General features: G+C 44.7%; 2 protein-coding genes across 2 annotated transcripts; both read right to left on the bottom strand.

The window, feature by feature from the left end:
- Positions 1-328: 328 nt before the first annotated feature.
- MELLADRAFT_87410 (uncharacterized protein) lies at positions 329-1,950 on the bottom strand (the record flags this gene model as incomplete). Its single annotated transcript, XM_007410429.1, has 4 exons — positions 329-439; positions 507-548; positions 638-973; positions 1,051-1,950. The coding sequence occupies 4 exons, from the start codon at positions 1,948-1,950 to the stop codon at positions 329-331; spliced, it is 1,389 nt and encodes a 462-aa protein (XP_007410491.1).
- Positions 1,951-5,954: 4,004 nt separating this feature from the next.
- MELLADRAFT_106967 (uncharacterized protein) lies at positions 5,955-8,999 on the bottom strand (the record flags this gene model as incomplete). Its single annotated transcript, XM_007410428.1, has 12 exons — positions 5,955-6,029; positions 6,377-6,413; positions 6,488-6,522; positions 6,765-6,910; positions 6,979-7,079; positions 7,239-7,365; positions 7,419-7,613; positions 7,685-7,775; positions 7,970-8,004; positions 8,087-8,319; positions 8,887-8,916; positions 8,986-8,999. 12 exons carry the CDS (start codon positions 8,997-8,999, stop codon positions 5,955-5,957), a joined length of 1,119 nt encoding a protein of 372 aa, XP_007410490.1.
- Positions 9,000-20,360: the final 11,361 nt, after the last annotated feature.

Here is a 20,360-nt window from a genome sequence, read left to right as displayed (position 1 = left end):
ATTGTGGTGCCCAATCATCCGGATGTTCTAGGATGGTCAGCATTTTTTTCACACTGATTCGACTTGAGCTAAGTTTGGGTAGATTTTTTTTATACCAATCATAATTTTTTCTAACTTCTTTCGCAAGCTCAGCTCGAACCTCCATTGCATCTTCTGCCGTTCTTCCAAGAGATACTGCGACCGCTGCAAAGGTACAGAGTCCCTTCGCGGGGACATTTGTGGCAAGCTTTATAAAGGGACAAATGACAGTAGGGAGAGTTTTGACAAAATCCCACCGCTAATATATTTGTTAGTTGAGTGCATAGATAAATCAAAATTATAGAGAGATTTAGCACACTTTTAAGACTTCCTTTACGACTTCTGGGTTCTCGTTATTCGGGAATTCGGTCTCGTTGGGGGTGCTTGTTCCTGTATGTGGAGGAGTAGGATTGGAATGCTGCTTAATAGGCGTTAGGTTCATGTCACAGTTTACGTGCAGATGTACTTACACTTTTTGATGGACTTACGCTTTTTTGATTTTTCTTTGATTTCTTCTTAGGTGGTTCAATCTACGTAGGATGATGAATATGATATGAATATCATAGAATAGAAATCAGTAGATGATCAATATAATGTTGGAGGGTAATGATAGGCTTACACTATCTGAATGTGAAGTTACTCGAGTGGATTTGCGGGTCGTTGGCCTTGATTTGTTGTTCTCAGTACCTGTAGCTTGCTCCAAAGGCGCTTCACTAGTTGTTTTTGTTGAATTCTTGGTCTGAGTCTCAGTAGTTTTCGCTGGTGTATGTTTATCAACTAACAAAGTCGTAGGGATATCATCAGAGTCGTTATCATCAATGGTCGCATTTTCTTCCTCTTCATTTTTGCGTTCTTCTTTGTCTTTTGTTTGTTCGTGTATTTGGGGTTCTTGATCAGTTTCTACTGTCGAATTCGATTGCGAATGGGAAGGTCCAGCGGTGGTAGTGGTTGTTTGCTATTGAAGAATGAAAAAAAATTGTTTATACGATTGAAAACTTATTTGAAAGAAAAAAAAAAGAAAAATTGACATACTTTGTTGATGTTGATGGCTGGCTCAGTGATATTTTTAGCTAGTTGACAATCCCTTACAAAGACCGCAAGTAGACGTTGCTCGGTAGCTTCGTCAAGTTCTTGCAGATTTGTTATCAAGGCATGATATCGCTCAGGGATTGCAGAGAACGTAAGAGGTGGAGAAAAAGTTTTATTCGGTTCCTTCGGGGCTGATACTATCTGATTCGAGGTTGTATCAGTCTTCGAGAGCGCTATCTTGACTTCATTCGAGGGATGAAATGAATTTGAATTGGACTTGGATTCATTTTCTCCTCGTTTCCGTTTCTTAGGCTTCACCAAGGGCGTGTCATGATCAATCTTCATGTCGAGTATTGGCCCATGATTGTGTTTGTTGTGCTCAATCTTGATGTACCAAGTATTGGTGACCGGATCTCGTTTCGCAGTCATCGCAAAGGGGCATGTGGGAATATCAAGCGTTTTTCCCTGTGCTTCAGCTGCTTTCTTAGCCCGGGTCTGCTTGCGATTCGGTCCAAGAGCGCATTTCCAAGTCGAGAAGAGGTTCTTGCGCACGTCTAGATTGGTGATTTCGTATTGGTTAGCTCGGGCGTGAGCAGTGAGGTGGGCTTCAACATCGTCGACGGTCTTGAAGGTACCCTCTCTAGGTGGAGGTGGTATCTCGGTGTAAGTTTTCGGCTCCGAGGAGGTGATAGTGGCGTCTTCCTGCTCGGTAGAGGTAGAGGATCCTTTATCCTCAGTAGAGGGGACACCTGTGGTTTGGGTAGGTTCAGTAGGCGGGTTGGTTGTGGTTGCAATCGAATTCTCGCCGGTAGAGGGGGTGGCAGTGGTTGTGGTAGTTGTTGCAGAGGTCGTGGGAAGAGAGGAGGAGCAAGTGTCCTTGGTGGTTGAAGTGGAAGACTCCATCAAGGAGTCTGTTGTGTGATTGAAGGTGAGAGGGATTCTTGGAGTTGTGGGATCGATGGGAAAGATTTTTCAAGTCTTTCACTCATTTGGTCCCTGGCGAAGCTGTGGTTGGTTACTTAAGTACATACATAAGTACATATATACTTACGCGTGATGTAAATGACACATAAGAGATACGAACCGATCCCACATGTGTGATTATGTCTACATATGTGGGATGGTTCCCACGTGTGGAATTCGGACCCACATATGTGGGATTGATGGTACAAGTTCCTTCATGTGGGAGCTGGATTCCCACATGTGGGATCCCTGTCACACATTAATCGAAGAAGCCAGGTTCAATGCCTATTCTTGTGTCCCACTTGTGGGATCATGTGTTCCACAGGTGGGATCTTATGTTCCACAGGTGGGATCTTATGTTCCACATGTGGGATCCTGCGTCCCACACGAGGGACTATATGTTTAACATGTATGATAGAAATCCAAAGTCTCCCATGTGTAACTTTGATTCCCTAATGTGGAATGCCATTCTGATATGAGGGACTATACGTCCCACATGATATATCCAATTTCCCACAGATGTAATCTCACCTCTCACAATCACTAATGTGGGACCTCAATCACACATGAGGGACTATGAGTCCCACATGAGATATCAAATTTCCCACATATGTAATCTCACTTCTCACAATCACTAATGTGGGACCCCAATCTCTCATGTGGGACCACAATCACACATGAGGGACTATAAGTCCCACATGAGATATCCAATTTCCCACATATGTAATCTCACTTCTCACAATGACTAATGTGGGACCCCAATCCCTCATGTGGAACCCCAATCACACATGTGGGACCACAATCACACATGAGGGACTATTAGTCCCACATGAGATATGCAATTTCCCACATATGTAATCTCACGTCTCACAATCACTGATGTGGGACCCCAATCACACATGAGGGACTATATGTCCCACATGAGATATCCAAATTCCCACATAGGATATCCAATTTCCCACATATGTAATCACACCTCTCACAATCACTAATGTGGGACCCCAATCCCACATGAGGGACTATATGTCCCACATGAGGTATACAAATTCCCACATAGGATATCCAATTTCCCACTTATGTAATCTCACTTCTCACAATTACTAATGTGGGACCCCAATCACACATGGGGAACTATATGTCCCACATGAGGTATCCTAATTCCCACATAGGATATCCAATTTCCCACTTATGTAATCTCACCTCTCACATGAGGGATCTTATGTTCGACATGTGGGACTCTGTTCCCACATGATAATTCCAAGTCACACAAGGTTGGACTTACAAGTCTTTGATGGGTTATAAGTAATTTCTATGTCCTTTATTCAGGTAAATCAATATTTTTTTCTTTGTGAATATGGTGTAGAAGAGGTGTTAGACGAGTTTTTTGGTGTTCCTGAGGGTGTTGAAGTGAAAATTTTTCTTCAGCCGCCGACGCGGCGGCCGCGTCGGCGTGTCGAAAGGGAGGTCTTCGGCTTATCGCCGATGAGAATTGTACATTTTCCTTCGGCTAGAGTCCGAAGTGTCGGGTAGGCACAGGTGAAAAATAGTATCTTTTATCCATGGTTTTTTTTCAAAGCTCAATAACTCAGTCAATTTACATGATAAAGTTTAATAGACTATATATTCTTGATCTGTGAATACAGGAGCAGGTGTGTACAGATTTATGATGTCATATGATGACATTGGAATTTTGGTGGTCGCACAGGCAAATGGCCCCATATGATATTATGTTAAGTCAGTTTGAAATCTTGCTGAATCTTTCATGAATCTTTCATGTAGTCAGTGGTAGGCTCTGGCCATGAGGATCACTACAGAGGTTTGAGTGGATCATACGTTGGTTGGTCGGAAACTTCCAAATTCAATGTTTCCAAGAATACACTGCGAATATAATGTACTAGCACCTTAGCGGCTGACGCCGCCATTCCATGTATAACCTAAACACATCATGTACAATAGAACACAATCCCAAAAGCATGACAAAACTAAAATTTCCTACAAATACATATTTACTAAATTCAGGTGTGGGAATCACCCTTGATGACCTCAACCTGGCAAAATTTGTTTGCAACAGAGAGGTCACAAAATTGAGATACACAGTGAGACTCAAATGTATTTGGACAATACAGCACTTGCAAAATTAGAGAAAGTGCAGTTAGTATCTTGAAGCTCAATTAATAATTGTTAAGCTGGAAGGAAAACCTGTACATGTGAATGAATTATAAATTCCACTAAATGCTGTCATATTCCTATCATCTGAAAACAAATGGGGCATGAAGACTGATTCCACTGACAGGATCTGATTGTAATGAAGGATTTCCAGGTGATTCTCAACATGATCAATCCAAGTGGAGAATTAAGGTTTTGAACATATCAAAAATTTGTTGTTTTGCTTGAGACAATTGTTTGTTCCATCAAATGATTCCAATTGGATTTGTAATTGGAGGATGCAATTAGCTTGAATTTCCTAAATCTTGTCAGAGATCATGATCCTTTCCTCTATCTAGTGGCTTTGTAATGATGATTCAGAAGGGTGTCTGCAAGAGTATTCCTTAATCATCATTAATAGAAGCAACCCTGGGTCAACACAGCTATTGCGCGCTGCGCTCATGGTGTGTTGCGCAATTCACATGCCGCAAAGTTGCACAAATTTTATATCAGTGTTGCGCAATCCACACAACGCAAAGTTGCACAAATTTTATATCAGTGTTGCGTGCGACCCTGACGCGCAACAAAGCCCTTTGGATTGGAGTTTTTTTCTAACCGCAACAGCACTTGTTGTGTTGCGGTCTACAAAAGCACTGGTTTTTATATTTTTTTGGTGCTGTTGCACAACAGGTGAGCCGGCACGCAACTTGACTTACCTATCTTGTCTCGCGGTTCTAGGCGCAACGTAACACCAGCTGCTGCATGTATGCTACGTTTTGCAAAGCAATGCAGCCAGAAAAGCCTTTGTTGTGGCGTGCTGCATTGCTGGCACAGGGTTGATAGAAGGGTATCATTGTTTTCAGGATTGAAGTGGCAATCAAAACATTGCAAACCAATCTGAAAACTTCACAGATAGACAGAAACCCAAAAAGCCTGAGTAGTGTTTATGAAAAAGACTGATGAGATGCATATGCAGAAATCAACAATGAACTGCAAAATTTCAAAGTATACTCAATTGAATTGAAAATCATAAGTGCATGACATCTTTCAATCATGAGATTATCCAGAGATATATGTATTCACTTAGAATGGACTGATTTATGTGTTGGTCGGTTGGTGTACACAGAAATAATCAGTTGAATGAATCCACTGAAATCAAACTTGCAACCAAATCGTCCAAATGGTCTGATCCAGTAACAATTCCTAACCTAGCTTTAAGTGAAGAGGTAGTAAGAAAAAGATCATCAAATTTATTCACAATTTCTAAACAAACATCTTGATTTAATTTGATCAAGAAGTTGATCTGCCCAAAATTGTTTGGTATGATGATAGCCTTGCTGGTCTTGTAGCTTTTTCCAGTGCCTATAGAGTTGAGCCAAGGCCGAGAGATGGATCTAGATAATTTCAAGTATCAGTTAGTTGTTATTTTGATTGTAGATTTTAATGATTGAAACAAGATCCAGAATCCCATGAATCTGAAGGTTGAATACCTTTGAATATGGACAAAAAGTAAAAATCAAAGATCCCTAGACCAGACGCAGCTTGAACGTGGATTTGTAACTTATGAATCTTGATTCTTGTACTTATTACCATGAAGCATGAACATCACAGTTTGAAGGAGTATCAATCTTGCCCATGGACACTAAATCTATACAAGGCAGCAATCAGTCTTGGTTTGCTTTGAAGTAAGAAGAATAGATTCGCGTACTGCTACAGGAAAACCCCAACATTGTTAGACCAAGGTGATTCTGAGTTGAGCTGGCGTGATTGAAAAGACTCACTTGAGTCCCTCTGTCATCTCAATCAAGTCCTTTGCCTTTGTCTGCTTCTTCGAAATCCTCACAGACTTCTTCCCTCTTATCCAAGGCTATTTGCTATGGAAGAGGTCCAAAAAGGACGTGTTAACCCAGAGATCTAAATTGATTTGAGAGGAAAGATATAGCTTTCAATCACTTGCATTTTGAAGCACAATATCTGAGAATCAGATATCTTTCACCCTTTTGTCCGGTGTCAGAAACCAAGCGGTTGCAGGGGAGTTGGGAAAGAGAAAGAGCAACAGGAGTGATACACTCATTGTGATGATTGATGTGAAAATGAAGAACCATTGCCAGGGATGGAACTACATTGCGGTCAATCAATCAGCTGATTTTTCAACGGGATGAAAACTATTGTGATCCAAGCTTCATGTGACTTATGCTTTTGCTGCGGAATTGAAGCACACCAAAGCTAAGGAAGCTGCTATTAGCCACCAAAATACCCTTGAGAAAAATAAATCAATAGCTTCAGAAACACATTGCTGCATAAACCAACCAGTCATAATTGTTTACGTTACCTGTTCTTGATCCTTGCTCTTGATGAGTGTAGAACCTATACATATTATGTCACATCATGAAATCATCGCTCTGTGTAGGGATTGGAGTGGAGATATCTTACATTGAGGTGCTGATCATGAAAGCCGACGTATCACATCCCTCGCAAGCTCCCAAGAGAAAGCGGCACAAACATAATTGCTAGAAATTCTTGCAGGCCTAGAAGCAGGGAATCCAAAATATGAGACAGTTGAACTTCGAGTGAGCCATGAGGGAGCAGGCAAAGGGCATATTCACTACTTGAGAGGCGACTAAAATCGCCCAAAGTATTCCATTAAAAGCTAGCCATTTTCCGACTGGGTGACGTTGAAGGGCGAGGCTCTGAGGATATTCAAACAGCAGGTATGATACTTTGCGCGTTGAAGGTGTGAAGATTGCAGCAATGTCTGGTGTGTTAGTTTTTGTTAATCATCATGCACTCAAAGAGTACGTGCATTTAATAGACTTGACTTACGATAAAATATGGTACCAAGCCAACTGTAGTCAGCCGCAGTCAGCTTGAAATCCTTTTGTAATCCGAGCAGAGCGGTGTTTCCTAAGGACACTACGCAGGAGCTAAGTTGGATCATAATTGGTCAAAAAACTCAATTGTACATGGCTAGAAATTACCCAAAGTGGTTTTATCCATGCTGAAATGTATTTATTATTTATGGCTCTGGGAAGCAGAGTTTTCAAAGAACTTTAGATGCGACAAAGCCTTTCTATTCAACTCACAAGTGTACAAAATTGTCACCATCATTCTGCTCAGAAAAAAGAAGTATTATTCCATCAGGCACCACGGTTGACATTGCGCGACAAAGTCTCATTTGAGGTATCTTATCATGGGCATGCAAAGGGAGCACTGCAAAGGTAAAAGGTTTGAAAATCAATCATAGGCTGGGAGCAGCTGCCAACATTGAGTCTCAAAATAATCAAGCTTATGGTTCCTATCAATATTGTGTCGTATCCTGACATTCTCCTCTGGAGTAAGGCCGGTGAGTTCTTGGTCGGCAACTATCTTCGCTGCTACATCCAAGTCTCTTTTGGCAATCAATGACGAACTTGTAGGACCTTGATCTTCAAGCCATTTCAAATTTTGAACGACCCCGTCTAAAGAGAGACTTATTACAGTCTATTTGGCCTTTTATTGATGATAGAAATGAAGTATGTGTGAAATTTACTTTCGCCCCAATGCATAAAACAAACGGGACAAGCTGCAATGGTGAGACGCGCGAGAGTGGATGAAGAGGTATAGCTTTGGAGAAGCACTATCTATTTCCATGGACGAAAAACAATAAGAATCAAAGAGCCAATACTACCAGAGAGCATTTGTATCCAAACACTTGTGCAAACTTTGAATGAGGTCTCTGTTCGTATCATAGCAGATCATAGCGCATCTTTGCTTTTGGTAGGTGGAATCTAAGACGGCTCAAAGGAGAATATCCAAGAAGTTCAGACAGGCGGACAATAATGCTAGTACGAGTGATTCCAAAAGATGAAGCTATATATATATACATAAGAAAACCGATGATCAAAAATCAATATTCACATTCACCGGTTGTAATTCAATTACGCAGACTTACAGATCAGATAGATCAAAGCCGATGAGTTGTCTTCCCATTGTTCTTCATTCCTAAATAAAAATCCAACAAACATAGAAGGATCCATAGCCAAAAAGTAAATCAACATCCTTTCAAATTTTTCTGGATGATGATAAGCTCTTAATGAACTACCCAGATAAGCTTCCAAATAAAATCCATCTAATCTTTTGTTGATTCTAATTCCATCAATAGAAGAAGATCCTTCCACTCCTACACTTGATGAAGAAATCGGTTTGGAAAGTAATTATGCACTAACTACTGGTTAGATTACAAAACTACAATCGTACCTACCAATTGAAACTTGTTCCCAATGCCCATCATTCCTAATGTTTCTAATCAATCGATTATGATCATTTGAGTCACTTGATGGTTTTAGTTTTGCTGCTTTTGATGCTTCGCCCAGTGGTTCGTCTAATGGAATCGCTTGTCTTGGATTTTATCAATCTATATAATGAATACGATTGAAATCCACAGAAATGATGATTATGATAACCTTCCTCGTGCTATTCCTACTGATTTTGGGAACATGAATGTAGCCTATCATTTGAAGCAAGATCAGAGTTGAGGAAAGCTGTGTCTTGTGAAGATTTCAGATCAACTGACCTTAATGGTTTCGAAATATGATGGGTTGAGTCGATCTAAAACTAATCTAACATTCACAAGTAGAAATACAGGTCTACTCCATCTTATAACTGATGTGGTCGGAACTGATCTCAGTTTAGATGGTGTGGTACCAGGTCGGATCGAAGCTCGGAAAAACTCAGATCAATTGTAAAACTCACATGAAAGCCCTAGCAAGAAGAAAGTGACCACTTTAAGTGCATGTCATCATCAATTAAAAATAAAAATTCAACTCAACTTGATTGCTGCAGCCGCTGTACTTGGTCCGAACCATTTACTAATTTCTTTTCCTAATTATGTTCCTTTTGTAGCAGCTCAATGTACAGAAAATGGTGCAAGTGGCGATGAATGATCTACAAACCATGACATCAGTTTTGCATAAACTGGATCATCGAAATCAAATGAACAATGAGAATAAAGCACAGTAGTGAGTTCTTGTAACAAAAGCCAGACATTTGAGGAACATAAATATAGCTGTCTAGGTCTATACTGGTTCTTCTGATCAATCAGCTCAAGACCAAGGGATAGATGCAACTAATTCCAATCAAGGTGATCCAAATGCAATGACCGGTTCTGATACCCAAGCAAAAATCAGAATCAAGAAGGATTATCGGTTAGGAATAAAATCTAAAAGTCAAGCAAACTGGAAACCAACAAACCTATCTAAGTCATATCTTGAAGCAATTGAGCCGGAAGGGATAGGGGTGATTGATTGAAATCGAGGTGATTTTGATGTGACAGTTGATCTAATAATGTGATTCAGAATCTGGATAAAAAAGGAGTTTATCAAGTAGCCAGCTTTTTCCAGAAAATAAGTGCAGTTCAGCTCGCAGTTGCCAAAGAGTTTTGGGGTGAGGTGTTGAGTTTCTGTATGGCACATCGGGTAAATGACTGTAAATGATCAGCTTGAAAGGGATGTTGAATGCAAATTGATGCACAAAGACGGGTTTCTGACCTTAGACAAAACTGTAAGGGAAGAGTATGGGGTATGGGTTAGCATTACATGTGTAGTATGGGTTTACAGAGTTGTTGTTAGAAGTACTTTATAGAGATCCCATCCTCTCTCCCTTTCAGTTTCTTTTCTCGAGGAACTCCTTTCCTCCTTATCTCTCTACTTAGATTTCTTTATATTGATTGTTCTTTTCTATAGGCTTATCAGGAATTATACTCAGGTGCTACTTCTGTCTGGCCTCAGCCTTGTGACCCTCAGAATCAGTGAAGGTCTCTGAGAGAGAGACCTTACACTTTTTTGAAGTACACCTACGAGTTCGAATACGACGATCGATCCTCGAACGCGATTGAACTCAATCAACTACGATTAAAACCGCCACTCAATTGAAAAATCTTAAAATAGTTCAATTCAAACAACTCAAAATTTTTTCGTTCACTCGAACGTCGTTTTTTTCTATTTTTCTTTCCTGTCTTAGCCTGAGATCTGAACCTAAAACCTGTTACCCCGCACTCCCTGAGACCTGTCACTACCCAGCTTTCCCAGCCTTGTCTGTTTCGCCTTCACCTGCCATCCTGTCTATGTCGGACAACCGTCGAGTAACTTCTCGAACAACCCGTCGTAATCCTGGAGAATCAATACCTCAAGTTGATAACCCGGAACGTATCATATTCCCGTCTCGAGGTAATACTGCGCCACTTTCCTGTACACCTGTACAACCTACTTCAGCACCGCCAATCCTACCGGTAGTTCCGTCTACTGGGGAGGCACCTTTGATAGTCCAACAGTGGGATTCAATTGTGAATCCACCCAATCCTCACGGTCATCCTGTCATCGCGGCGCGGTGGCCGCTACCATCTGGGTCGATTTCTTTGGATCAATTATCTGACGACTCCACCGTTCTTCACCAGCAACTTGACTTACCGCGACCCGGCCACCGTCATCCTCGACGCAGTATTCCTGGAAATTTCGACCCTCATACATCCTTTATTAGTTCAGGCGAAGTCACCGTCCAGAACATGGCGAACCAGCAGTCCACATCAGTACCTCCAGACATTGATATGAGCGCGGAATTCGCTCGTATGAAACTTGATAATGATGGTTTAAGATCGGACAATGCGGATCTCAAGAGAGAAATTAGTGAGGTTCGGGGATTGCTACAGAACTTCCTTCGCAGTCAACGACCTCAGGAAGATGATCATAATGGCGACGTGACCTCACCGGATGAAACCTCTACGCAACGACCTCGTCCAGGGGCTGGCCGTGACACCACACCTCAAATTTTCACTTCTACGCCTGCAGTTGGACGTCAAAATCTGTTCAATGTGCCTCCGTCCTTACCATCAGTTGCTGACACCCCGGCCAGTGTGGTTCCGGCGACTGCCGACTTGTCTAAATTCCGCGCTAGTGATTGGCCTCAATACAAAGGTAAATTTGGTGACGTAGCCGCCTTTCGTATGTGGCAATATCAGATGGAGACAACCTTTCGAGTCAAACAAATCGATCTACCAGAGGACCGATTTCGTATTCTCCCATTGGTGCTCGCAAATGATCCGGCCTCGTCATGGTGTAGAAGATCGGAGCGTAATTTTCAAGGCAAATCATGGGATGCTGTGATGCTCGAGATGCAGGGTGTAGTATTGCCGGTTGGCTGGGATGAAACAGCCAAGGAACGGTTGCGTGAGTTAGCTATGAAGTCCAATGAATCAGTGACAGCGTACTGTGGCCGTGCTAGGACAATTCAGGAGGAGATTGGTGTTGAAGATTGTAGTGATGAGTCTTTAGCTGAAGCGGTTGTGGGGGGGACTTCGGGTACTTTCAAAGCCTGGGTGAAGATGGAACGTGTTGTGAAGAACAGCGTGGAACCCTTGACGAAACGATTCTTCTTCCTGATCTTCGAAGAGCGATTGGGCGCCATTTGGTTACTAACCCAATCGATTGATGGCAGAGGTAATGGGAGAACTCAATCCTCCTCCAATCCGATCGGAGTCCCAGCGAGTGTCCAGTCCAGACCGTCCCAAGTGGTTAATTTGGGCACCTCAGCTTCGTCTCGACCTCCTCTATCCTCTGACGAGATTCAAGCTCGTAACGTACGATTTGGTGCTTACATGAGATCGATTGGATTGTGCCCCAGATGCAAGAGTTCGTGCAGCAAGTGGCTAGGGGGCTGTGATGCAAAACCCAACACGACCTTTTTTTCGGTACCCATGGAATTCCCCCGTGCGCCACCTTACCCGCCTGCGAAAGGTAATCAGACGTTGCCACCGGTTAGACCTTCTCCACCTATTGGTGGACCGAGACCGCCTCGACGTGTGGAGGTCGCGGCAGTGGATATGGGCGAGAGTTCGGTAGATGTGGCTGCAGTTGGAGTCTTCCCGGATCTTGGGAGAGCGGATCTCGCGGCGTATGAGCAACTCATGGACCAATTGAATGGGACTCAAGATGAAGATACCGTGGATGCTGCAGAGTATGGATCTTCCTCTAAAAATCATAATGGTGGAAGAACTCTGATCATGAATTGGCTCGTGAACGGCATATCTCTTCGTGTATTGATTGACACGGGTGCAGGGACGAACCTCCTGTCGGAACAAGCAACTGATAAACTACGATTGATTCGACGCCCTTTACCTGTCCCGGTCACGGTGCGTCCTGCTATTCTCTCGGAGCCCACACCGTTTGTCTTAAAAGAATATACTTTTGCTAACATCAAGGCACCTCACCCTTCGTTTACCTTCGGAGCGACAGCCTTCAAGGTGGCACCATTAGGAGGGGATTACGATTTAATCTTGGGGGCGCCTTTTCTTTCAAAACACTGTCTTGATGTATCTCTTTCCCAACGCTTACTTCGTAGTGAAAAGAATGGTTATAGCTTTTATGAACAGAGTGTGATTGATGAGAGACGAGAGAGTGAGGAATTGAAGAGGAGAAGAAAAGCCTTAGTCAGCACAGTTTTACAAAATATGGAGAAGGTGAATGAAGTGAATGAGTTCAGTGTGCGTGAGGTTGCTATGCTAAGAGAGTTCGAAGATTCATTCCCTGAGGAGTTGCCGGCAGTATATGATATTGATGCTGAAGATGATGAGATTTTCCCGGCCAAGCTGCAATCCGAAGCTTCCAAGGTTCGACACCGCATAATTTTAACTGACCCAAACATTCAGATCAATGATAAACAGTATGGATATCCACGAAAACACTTGGACGCTTGGAAGAAATTGCTTAATCAACATGTAGCGGCGGGGAGGATTCGAAAATCTCACAGCCAATACGCATCTCCTTCGATGATCATACCAAAGAAGGATCCGACCGCATTACCACGGCTCATCTGCGACTACAGAACCCTCAACAAATACACGGTGAAGGATCGAGGACCATTGCCTAATCCGGATGAGGCAGTTAGGCTCGTAGCGTCAGGCAAGATTTATTCTTCGCTTGATCAAATTAACGCATTTTTCCAAACCAGAATGGAGGAAGAAGATATCCCACTGACAGCGATCAAGACGCCGTGGGGACTGTATGAATGGGTCGTCATGCCCATGGGCCTGACAAACGCGCCGGCAACCCAACAACGCCGTTGCGAAGAGGCACTTGGTGATTTGTTGAACAAAGTATGCGTTGTGTATATTGATGATATCGTGGTTTTTTCACAGACCGTGGAAGAGCATGAACAACACTTACGTCAGGTATTGCAACGCCTCCGTGAAGCTAACCTCTATTGTGGGATCAAAAAGACTCAGTTGTTTCGACGACAGATCAAGTTCTTAGGTCATGTTATTGGTGACGATGGCATCAGTGCGGATGAAGAGAAGGTCGAAAAAGTAGCGGGATGGCGTGCGCCCAAGAAATCAAAACAACTGAAGGAATTTTTGGGTACTGTCCAATGGATGAAAAAATTTATAGAAGGTCTAGCAAGATATGTCAGTACTTTAACGCCTTTAACAAGTTCTAAGAAGAAACCTGAGGAATGGAAGTGGACAGACAAAGAAGATGAAGCCTTCAACAACATCAAGCGGATGATCACTACCTTACCAGTTCTTCGAAACCTCGACTACGACTCAGAGGAACCAATCTGGCTTTTCACTGACGCTAGTGGGCATGGGCTTGGAGCGGCGCTTTTTCAAGGTGAAAATTGGGAAACTGCGTCACCTGTTGCTTACGATGGGAGGACCATGACCCCAGCTGAGCGTAATTATCCAGTACACGAGCAAGAGCTTTTGGCGGTTGTTCATGCGCTGAACAAATGGCGCCTCCTACTCCTTGGATTGAAAGTCAACGTTATGACTGATCATCACTCATTGACATATTTTCTGAAGCAGAGAAATCTTAGTCGGAGACAAGGGCGTTGGCTGGAAACCCTCTCTCAATTCGACTTAGACTTCAAGTACCTTCAAGGAGCGGACAACTCAGTTGCAGACGCCCTCTCGCGTGTAGACACGGCTGCGTTGACGGAATCTCATCCTGCATTGAGTACTAACATGCTTACATCGATTAAAGAAGGCTATGGTGTTGATCCGTTTTGCATAAAGTTGGCAAAGGTGTTGCCACTATGAGCAAACTGTAGATGGGAGGAGGGTTTGATGTTGATGGATGATAGAGTGGTGATCCCGGCAAACGGAGAGTTGAGGAGTGGGCTGATTCGATCGGCGCATCAAACGGTGGGCCACCTTGGAAACCTCAAGACTTACAATTGGTTGAAGCAGGAATTCTTTTGGCCCGGTATGAGTGATGATGTGGAGAAATGGGTGGCTTGTTGCGATGAATGCCAAAGGAACAAGGCACGTACTACCCTCCTGCCTGGACAAGCTTTTTTTTTTTTTTATGCATTGCTTTAAGTGCCTCCTGAGCCGAAGGCTATCAGGCACTGTAACGACTTGTGCTCCGCTCCAGTAAAAACCCCTGTGGGGAAAAGGAAACGTGCTGGCTGTTTAAAGTATTACAAGTGTTATGGGTTGTACAAATAATGGCGCTAAAGAGGGGGTGAGAAACAATGTTAAATGTGAGGGGCGTGGATGTTCCTTGGGACATCCTCATTGGTGATTGAGGCCCAGACCCAGCGGTTTTTAAGCCGCCAAGTCGAGTTGGAGTATTTGACAATGCTCTCAAAAGCCTTAGGGTTTCTGAGGATGTTCGTCGATTCTTGGAGTTGGAGTTCATTCAAGGCCGCCGTGAGCTTCGTCCGATGGCGCTCAAATCTGGTACAAACAAAGAGGAAGTGTTCAATAGATTCGTACCCTTCCTGGCAGTCGCACAGGGGGTTGAATATTTGATTGTGTTTGAACAAGTATGAGTTCAAGTGAATATGATTGGATCTTAGCTGGGTAATTGTTGCACATTCGTGCTTGGTGAGTTTGCTGAGTCCTTTGAGATGTTTCTTAGGGGTTGGGTCCTGACCGAGTCTCTTGACGTCCTCGGGGCTGAAGTTGTTTTTGTTTCGCTTTGACCATTCCTTGATGGCTGTGGTAAAGCCTGCGAGAGTGGGAGTTGAGGTGAAGGTGCTTGGGAGGTCGCGTTTTGCTAAATTGTTAGCGATTTTGTCTACAGTTTCGTTACCTTGGACTCCTTTGTGGCCTGGACACCAACGGATGGTGACTCGCGCCGACGGGAATGCGCACGATATGTAGGTGAGGATCTTGAATGCTTCCTTCCTATCCAGGAGGGAAGCTACTGATGTCGGGCAATTTTGCAGGTCCTTGATGACAGACTGGTTGTCGAGAATGACTGAGATACGTCTTGTGTTGAAGGTCTCTGTTCGAAGGGCCATGGTGAGGCCCAGGTGTACTCCCTTGTACTCGGCTTGATAAATACCATGTAGTCGAGCTTTGCCTAAATATTTAGCGAGGGATCTGTTAGTATTGGAGCACCAGGCTGCAGCTGATGTGTTCTTTTTGGGTATTCGTGACCCATCCGTAAAAATGATCAAATGGTCTTTGGAGTGTCTGAGAATCTTCGTGCCTTCAACTGCCCTCTTCTCGTCTTCTTGAATAATTGTGGAGAGATTTGGCGGTTTTGACAAAGGAATTGAGGGGTCGACCGGCAATTGGGTGGTAAACTCATCAAACTCTTTGCCTAATTTGTGTTGAAAAAACTGGTGGAATATGTTCCTGTGAGATCGTGGATTTGTGGACTGAGCCTGTTGGATTATGGGAAAGAGGGGGTGGTGGCTTGGTTTGGTCAGTGCTCTCGCGATGAAGTTCATTGACCTAGCTTTGAGCCTTGTCTCGGGTCGGATAAGATTCAGATCATGTTGGAGGAAAGGTTTGGGTGTTGTCGGAAGAGCGCCGAGTGCTGCTCGCGCGCAGGTGTTGTTGATCGTGGTCAGGTGGTCGAGAAAGTATTTAGGTGGATCGAAAGGGAGCCATGCTGTGATTGCGTAGTTGGTGGCGGCGTGGACCGTTGCTGAGAGCAGAGTTCTCATCAGGTGGGGCTGAATACCCCACTCTGACTTGGTCAGCGATGCAATGAATCCCGCGCGCTGCTTGCCTCTAGCCACAATATCTCGTCTGTGTTGCGTGAATTTGAGGTTCTTGTCAAGCGTGACCCCGAGCCACTTGGCAGCTTCGAGCGGAACAAGTTTCGTCCGAGTCCCGAAGTCGATGGTGGGTGGGTTATTGACGTCTGTGGTGCTGAAGATAACCCAGTGGCTCTTCTTGGTGTCGAAGATAGCCCCGTGGTGTTCTGCCCACTTGGTTTGACGGTAAGTGAGGGTTTGCATTCGTGACTTCAGTTGGTGTAGGTCGGCCGCAGATGCGAGTAGAATTACGTCGTCTACGAAACCTAAGGCCTCCGCCCAGATCATGGGATTAGCAATGTCTAAGAGTGACGAGTTATATAACAGGTATAGAAGGGGTGAAAGAGGAGAGCCTTGGGGTAGCCCATGGGTTAGACTGAATGCGCCAGACTCGAATCCGTTGAAAGCCAGTCTTGTAGATCTGTTGTCGAGAAAACATCATATTATGTTGATGGTTTGAGAATGTACGCCTTTCTTCTCCAAGGTGTCGAGAAGTCTAGGGTGGTGTACTGATGGGAAAGCTGACTTAACGTCAGCAAACATAGCCCCTACATAATTACCTTTGGACCATTCTCGTCGAATATGCGCGACAAGGTGGACCAGAGCTTCTTCACTAGACCGGTTTGGGCGGCCACCGTAGTGACCAGTGTTTAAGAGTTGGTGTTGCTCGACTTGCCGGGATAAGTGAATAGTGATAAGCTTCTCGTATATCTTACTGATGGTGTTGAGGAGTGCGATGGGTCTGAATGAGGAGGGGCTAGTGTAGTCTGATTTGCCTGGTTTGGGGATCATGACAGTTTTAGCTTCTTTCCATCTCGTCGGGTAAATACCTGTTATCGTGATGCATTGGAAAAGTGCCAGCACGTGGTGCTTGACCTGTCCCCAGAGTTCCTTCCAAATCCAATTCTGGATCTGGTCGCCGCCTGGTGCTCGAAGCGGTGGGCTGGTGTCGACAATGGACTCTAGATCTTCTTTATTCAAAGATTTAATGAGCTCTGGCATTGTTGAAACCGTTGGTCGGGAGTCCTCTGTTAGCGGGAAAGTAAGAGTCGCAGTGTCTTGGAGGTTGCAGGGTGCTGTAGCTACGCAAGTGGCGTGAAAAAGCGCATCAGCCTTCTCCTCATTGGATGCGCAAACGTTACCATTTGGAGTAATGAGTGTGTTGATGATCGGTGATGGTTGTCTTCCCGCTGCAAACTTTTTTGCCTGGAACAACGTGTCGTGACTAAGAGTTGACAAGTAGGTTTTCCAGTTGTCCTCCTTTGCTTTGTTGACTGCTTTGCTGAACTTATTTCGGGCGATCTTGAATTGTTGACGATCCTCCTCGCTGCGGGACTTCTTCATCTTTCGTTCGCATCGTAAAGCTTCCTTTCGTAAAGGGTTGAGAATCGTGGGATTCCACCACCTCTTGTGCTTACCAGGTGGTGGTTTCCACGGTGAGTTGTTATCTAACGCTGTGGTGATGGTTTTGATCAGTTCGTTGTCGAATTGCTCGATCAGGTTGCGGGTGGTGAGGGGTTTGATGGGTGGTAGATTTTGTTTGACTTCAGTTCGGAGGGCAATCTTATCTACCTTCTTCCAGTTCTTGCGAGTTCTGGGGGTGAGGTCGGGTTGAGAATCATTCTTAATAATGAATGAAGTGATCAATGCTTGGTGGTCCGAAAAGTGGCTCGTGAGGTTGTCTACATCAATGAAGCATTGTTGTATTACGTTATCGAGCCCTTCATTAACCCAAACTTGGTCAATGGAAGTGCCGAGCGTGGTCTGGGATCCAATTCCAAAGGTTGGTATCCCCCGTGGTGATCGTAGGTGAAGGTCCCATGTAGACATTAAGTCCATGAGTCTATCGGAATCGGCGTCCTGTGTGGCGATGTGTGGTGGATTCCAGATTGTCGAGTGTAAGTTGCAATCTGTGTTGATTATTGTTGGTAGAAGTTGGTATTCTGTTGGTAGGCTTTTCATCAGGCCCTCGTAAGCTTCGAACCCTGAGAATACCGCGGCGTCGTTGTATACACTGATAGCAAGCAGCTTGAAGCCGGATGTGAAAGTGATCACACACGCAGCGATGTCCCTCGAAGGCCAGGTCAGAGGGTTTATTTGTGCCTGTAGGTCTTTTCTAATGTACAGACAGGCTCTTGGTCTAGCTCCGGACCTCCTTTCGGTAGGTACATGGCTGACAAGCGTCCAGTTAGCATGCTCATTTGGGAGATAGTCGAGATTATTTACCATTGGTTCCTGTAGTGAAAGAATTGCGAATAAGTTAGTGAGTTCTGAGTTAAAAAGGGAGTTCGCCGTGTCAGGAGAGTGTCGGCAATTTAGTTGAAGTATTGATTTGGTGTCAGGTAAGGTTAGTTTTTTGTGAAGTTGTTCTAACATTGAGTTTGCATGTCAACGACTTCTGGGACCACTACAAGATTAGGGGGAGCACTGGGGTTGTGAGGAGGGAGGGCCTCTGCAATGCGTGTTGCACATTGGGGGTGGAAGGGTGAATGGGCTAGGTCCTGATTGTTTGATTCAAACAATGTTTTGACCGTTTTTGTTGGGTCTAGTTTTACCAGAGCTCTAACACATGCTGTGAATTTCATAGAAGTCATGCCTTTTTTGCTACAAGCGTGAGCGTGGTGGTCACCTCCGCAATAGGGACACATTGGTGAAGAGGGACATGAGGGGGCAGTATGACCGGTCTTCCTACAATTGTAGCATCTCTTAGGGGGTTCCCGTCCTGCCTCAGTCTTATGCAAACCCCGGCCAAACCAGATCTTCTCTTTGACGCATTTGTCTGCCTGGGCTTGAGTGTCAAGTCCGATGAGGAGCGTAGAGTAACGTTTTGACGTGTCGTCCTTCAACTTCGGGTTGAGCCATCTGATGAAGGAGACCCCTTGTAGGAGGTCCGGGTTTGATGCTATGAGCTCCTCTTTGTGGTCTAAGATCTCTGGGTCGAAGGAGGTTGGGATCGCGTGTACCACAATCGTAAAATGCTCCGATTTGATTTGTAGCTTGTCAGATATGATTGGAAGCCAAGTTTTCTCCAATTCTCTTACTTTTTCTGCGTGAGCCACGCTTTCGAGATGGAGTACCAGGTCGCCTGAGGGCATGCGCTGGACTGTTTTTACCGTGATGGTTGTCTCGGACGACTCTGACAACTTGACGTTGTTGGATTTGAAAGCTGTGTTAAAGCCTTGGATGAGTTGGGTGACGGACAATGACCCAAGGGCAACTGACGCTTTGTCCAGTTGCGCAAGAGTGATTGTGTTCCCTTGTCGTTTCCTAGGTTTGGATTTGGGTGCTGCTCTTCGAGCTGGGATAGGACCCTCTTTTGGTGGTTGCGACTTATCTGTCGTGTGTTTTGATGCCGCAGCGGCGTATGAGCTTTTATTAGCTTGGGTCGGTTGTGGCTGTTTCTCTTTCTGGGAGACTAAGAAGGAGATTTGGTCTGAAAGAACGTCAAGCCTCTCACTGATGGAGCTGGCCTGGAAATCGAACGCGGGAGTTGAGTTTGTTAAGGGGTTCGGCAACGGCGCCGACGCTCTGGTGGAGCCTGAAATGTCGGACGCCGGTCTACGGAAGAGTTGCCTCTTCGATTTGTCCATTTCATGCTGGTCATAGATCGCATTGATCAAAACGAGTAGGTCGGCCGCAGTGTCTGTGTCGATGGAGACCTTCTTTGCAATTCTTCCCTTGGCCGGAAGCTGAATCGAGTCGTTGGCGACTGATACCAGTTTGGCTAGCATGACAGTGAGGGAACGATCCTCCTCACTGCCCGGGATCAATCTCGTCATCCTCTCTGAACGAGGCGTGCCTGTCACGGATTGGACATGTTCTTGGGCAATAAGACCCGGAGTACTCGTTTGTGCTCTCTTCTTAGAGAACTCGGCAAGTGATGGTACTTCGTTTCGCTTAGGCAGAGCTCCTAGCGAATCGATGGTGATTTCGACTTGTGGTAGGCCTTGATCCGAGCCTCTGAGAAACGAGGCAACCGCGTCGCTACTGTGACTAGACGCGTTCGGATCGGTCCATCCGATTGTCGAATTGGTTGATGGGTCGCCCTCGACCCCTTGTCCCGTTCCGGACGCGTCAGGTGGCATCTGACGCGAGTTATTGACGAGAGAAAGGTGGAATCGAGAGTGAGCACCAGTTAGGAGAATGACGTGGCGGAGTTGAAATTTCGGGTCACGTGACCT

Source organism: Melampsora larici-populina (genome assembly GCF_000204055.1).
Source record: "Melampsora larici-populina 98AG31 unplaced genomic scaffold MELLAscaffold_20, whole genome shotgun sequence".
Lineage (NCBI taxonomy): Eukaryota > Fungi > Basidiomycota > Pucciniomycetes > Pucciniales > Melampsoraceae > Melampsora > Melampsora laricis-populina.
This window is presented reverse-complemented; position numbering and strand designations above follow the sequence as displayed.